Raw genomic sequence first — 2,459 nt, forward strand, 5'->3', positions numbered from 1 at the left:
CCTTGTTTTATTTCAATAGGGGTGATTTGGCACATCGCTGTCGTAGATTCCAATACACAAAATGTCAGTTGTGTACCTAATTACAAACACTTCTGAGGCCAGCCTATGGAACAAAGGAACATGGAGATATAGTGAGAGACCTAAGAGGTTTCTACAATATTAGGAAAGGTCAAAAGACCATAATAGAGCATAGTGCTCAACTTTTTGACTCAGCGACAGAATGGATACAGAAATTGAAAAACTCCCCTTTGGTAAATGGTTATAAGATTTCCCTTGACAACTTACACAAATTATTGCGTTTTCTCCAGCTTCTACATGACGTCATGGACGCCATTGTAGACAGCTTTGATGAAAAGATTGAACCTACATCAGGTGAGGAACTGATTTATTCCCAAATTAAGAAATGCATACCAAATGTCCCACAGTGGATAGTACATTTTTTAATGGGACAGGTGCAAGAAATACAATACAAAGGGATTTAAATGTTCCTTCTCCCCATTGGTGTGCAAAAGTGGAATATAAGAGAGGATCGAGGGATCAGGGGCAACAGTGACGTTGTTTCAATTGTAATAGACCAGGGCTCACAAAGAAAGTATGTAGAGTCAAATATTGTCGAATATACAAAAGTGCAGATCACTTTTGGCAGTCTTGTCCGTCTCAGAAACGGAGGGATGCAAGACCCATACCTCAGAAATCCGGGAGTTATAATATGAGATCTTCCCAAGCAGGTTACTCAAAAGGCAAAGAGATCCGCAAAATTTTTGGAAAGGCAATGAACAAAAAGGGTATAGATGATTTGTACATGCCATTGCAGTCTCGAGGGGGATGCCCCAGAGCTCAGGCCAATTGTACATGGATTAATGGAAAAAATTAAAATACCAATTTTTATTGACATGGGAGCCTCGGTAGACCTAATTTACAATAATTTGTCCATTTGAAGCCCTCAATGGAGACGTTGTATGATGTGCAAGCCCATAGATTAAACACCTTAGGTTTTATAAGAGTACAGCTCACTCTGGGTGATAGTGTTGATAGAACCAATTTTGGTGATAAAAGGAGTTGCATCGGCCAACAGACTTTTAATGGCCCCTTCTGCATGTAGGGGAGACCATGAATATCAGTCCATACAGGTGTTAGCAGCATAACGGTTGGGATACCGGTTGTTTTTATTCCATATGTAGATATTCGTGGAACTGAGGAAAATGAAGATACTGGGGTTAATATGGGGGACATTGGCGATAATGATAATTGTGATCACGTTAGTGTTAATGGTGATATTAGTGATCATGGCGGTGTTAATGGTTATATTTGTGATCACAGCAGTGTTAATGGGGATATTTGTGCTCACGGCAGTGTTAATGGTGATATTTGTGATCATGGCGGTGTAAATGGGGATATTTGTGATCACAGCGGTGTTAATGGTGATATTGGTGATCACGGTGGTGTTAATGGGGATATTTTTTTATCAAGGCAGTGATCATGGTGGCTGTATCGGTGATACTGGTGGTAAAATTGGCAGTGATAATGGTGGTAATAATGGGAATACTGGTGATGATTTTGGAGGCATTAGTAATGGTGGTATGGGCATTAACAGTGGTGATACTGATACTAACATTGTGGTTATTGCGGATGGAATAGAGAAGGATTATATAAATAACGGTGATAATTATGGGAATATGGAATATTAGGGTACTATGTGTAATAATCACAAATATAATTTGTTTTATCGGAGGATGTCCAGGTACAAAAAATATGGTGAGAGTCAAACTGAGGGAAGTGCAAATACCCAAAAAGGTATGTATAATTGATGGTAGTGAGAAATCACATGGTGTCATTTCAACCCTATTGGTGAACAAGGTAACAAATAAAGGGAATTTTTGGATAGAATTGTTGAATTGTAATGATACAGTTAGGAAATATAAGAAGAATACGTATGTATTAGACCTCCAAGATTGGAGTAGTGATAGGTGTTCAGTGGCTATTATAGAGGGAAAAATTGAATTTTCAGAGGCAGAAATGCAAATAAGGAAGAAATTTTTAGGGAACACTTAGGTAATGCAGACTGCAAGGAGCGTATAGAGGCTGTAAGAGATGTTTTGGCTGAATTTGCGGACATTGTGGCTTTAAAAGGGGATAAATTAGGCCTCACTAAGGTGTTAGTACATGAGGTGAACCTAGTAGAGGGGACCAAACCCATCTTCATTCTCATACCGTATACCCTACAAAATCAGAGAGCAGGTAGAGAAAGAGGTTAATAAATGGGAAGAAGAGGGAATTATTAGACCCAGTGTGTCCTTATCAAGTCGCTTACATACCAGACTTTTTTGTAGAAAATGGGGGACATAGAATTTATTCGTCAATAGACCTTATGCAAGAATTTTTGTAGGTTCCTCTAAATGAAGAGAGTGGCGAACTGACCGTGTTCTCATTGTCTAAGGGGTATTTCAAGTTTATGTGCC

At 39.0% G+C, this 2,459-nt stretch overlaps 1 protein-coding gene across 1 annotated transcript; it reads left to right on the top strand.

Moving 5' to 3' along the window:
- Positions 1–323: 323 nt before the first annotated feature.
- LOC135211394 (uncharacterized) lies at positions 324–1,688 on the top strand. Its single transcript, XM_064244707.1, has 3 exons — positions 324–372; positions 1,182–1,430; positions 1,471–1,688. The coding sequence occupies exons 1-3, from the start codon at positions 324–326 to the stop codon at positions 1,686–1,688; spliced, it is 516 nt and encodes a 171-aa protein (XP_064100777.1).
- Positions 1,689–2,459: the final 771 nt, after the last annotated feature.

The sequence above is a fragment of the Macrobrachium nipponense genome, chromosome 4 (assembly GCF_015104395.2).
Source record: "Macrobrachium nipponense isolate FS-2020 chromosome 4, ASM1510439v2, whole genome shotgun sequence".
Lineage (NCBI taxonomy): Eukaryota > Metazoa > Arthropoda > Malacostraca > Decapoda > Palaemonidae > Macrobrachium > Macrobrachium nipponense.

Bases quoted from the DNA above. Each gene is read 5' to 3' on its own strand.
- LOC135211394 (XM_064244707.1), top strand. From the start codon at position 324: ATGGACGCCATTGTAGACAGCTTTGATGAAAAGATTGAACCTACATCA. The intron at 373-1,181 runs GTGAGGAACTGA...TTCCATATGTAG, and splicing joins AAAGATTGAACCTACATCAG to ATATTCGTGGAACTGAGGAA. The intron at 1,431-1,470 runs GTGATCACGGTG...TTTTTTATCAAG, and splicing joins CGGTGTTAATGGTGATATTG to GCAGTGATCATGGTGGCTGT.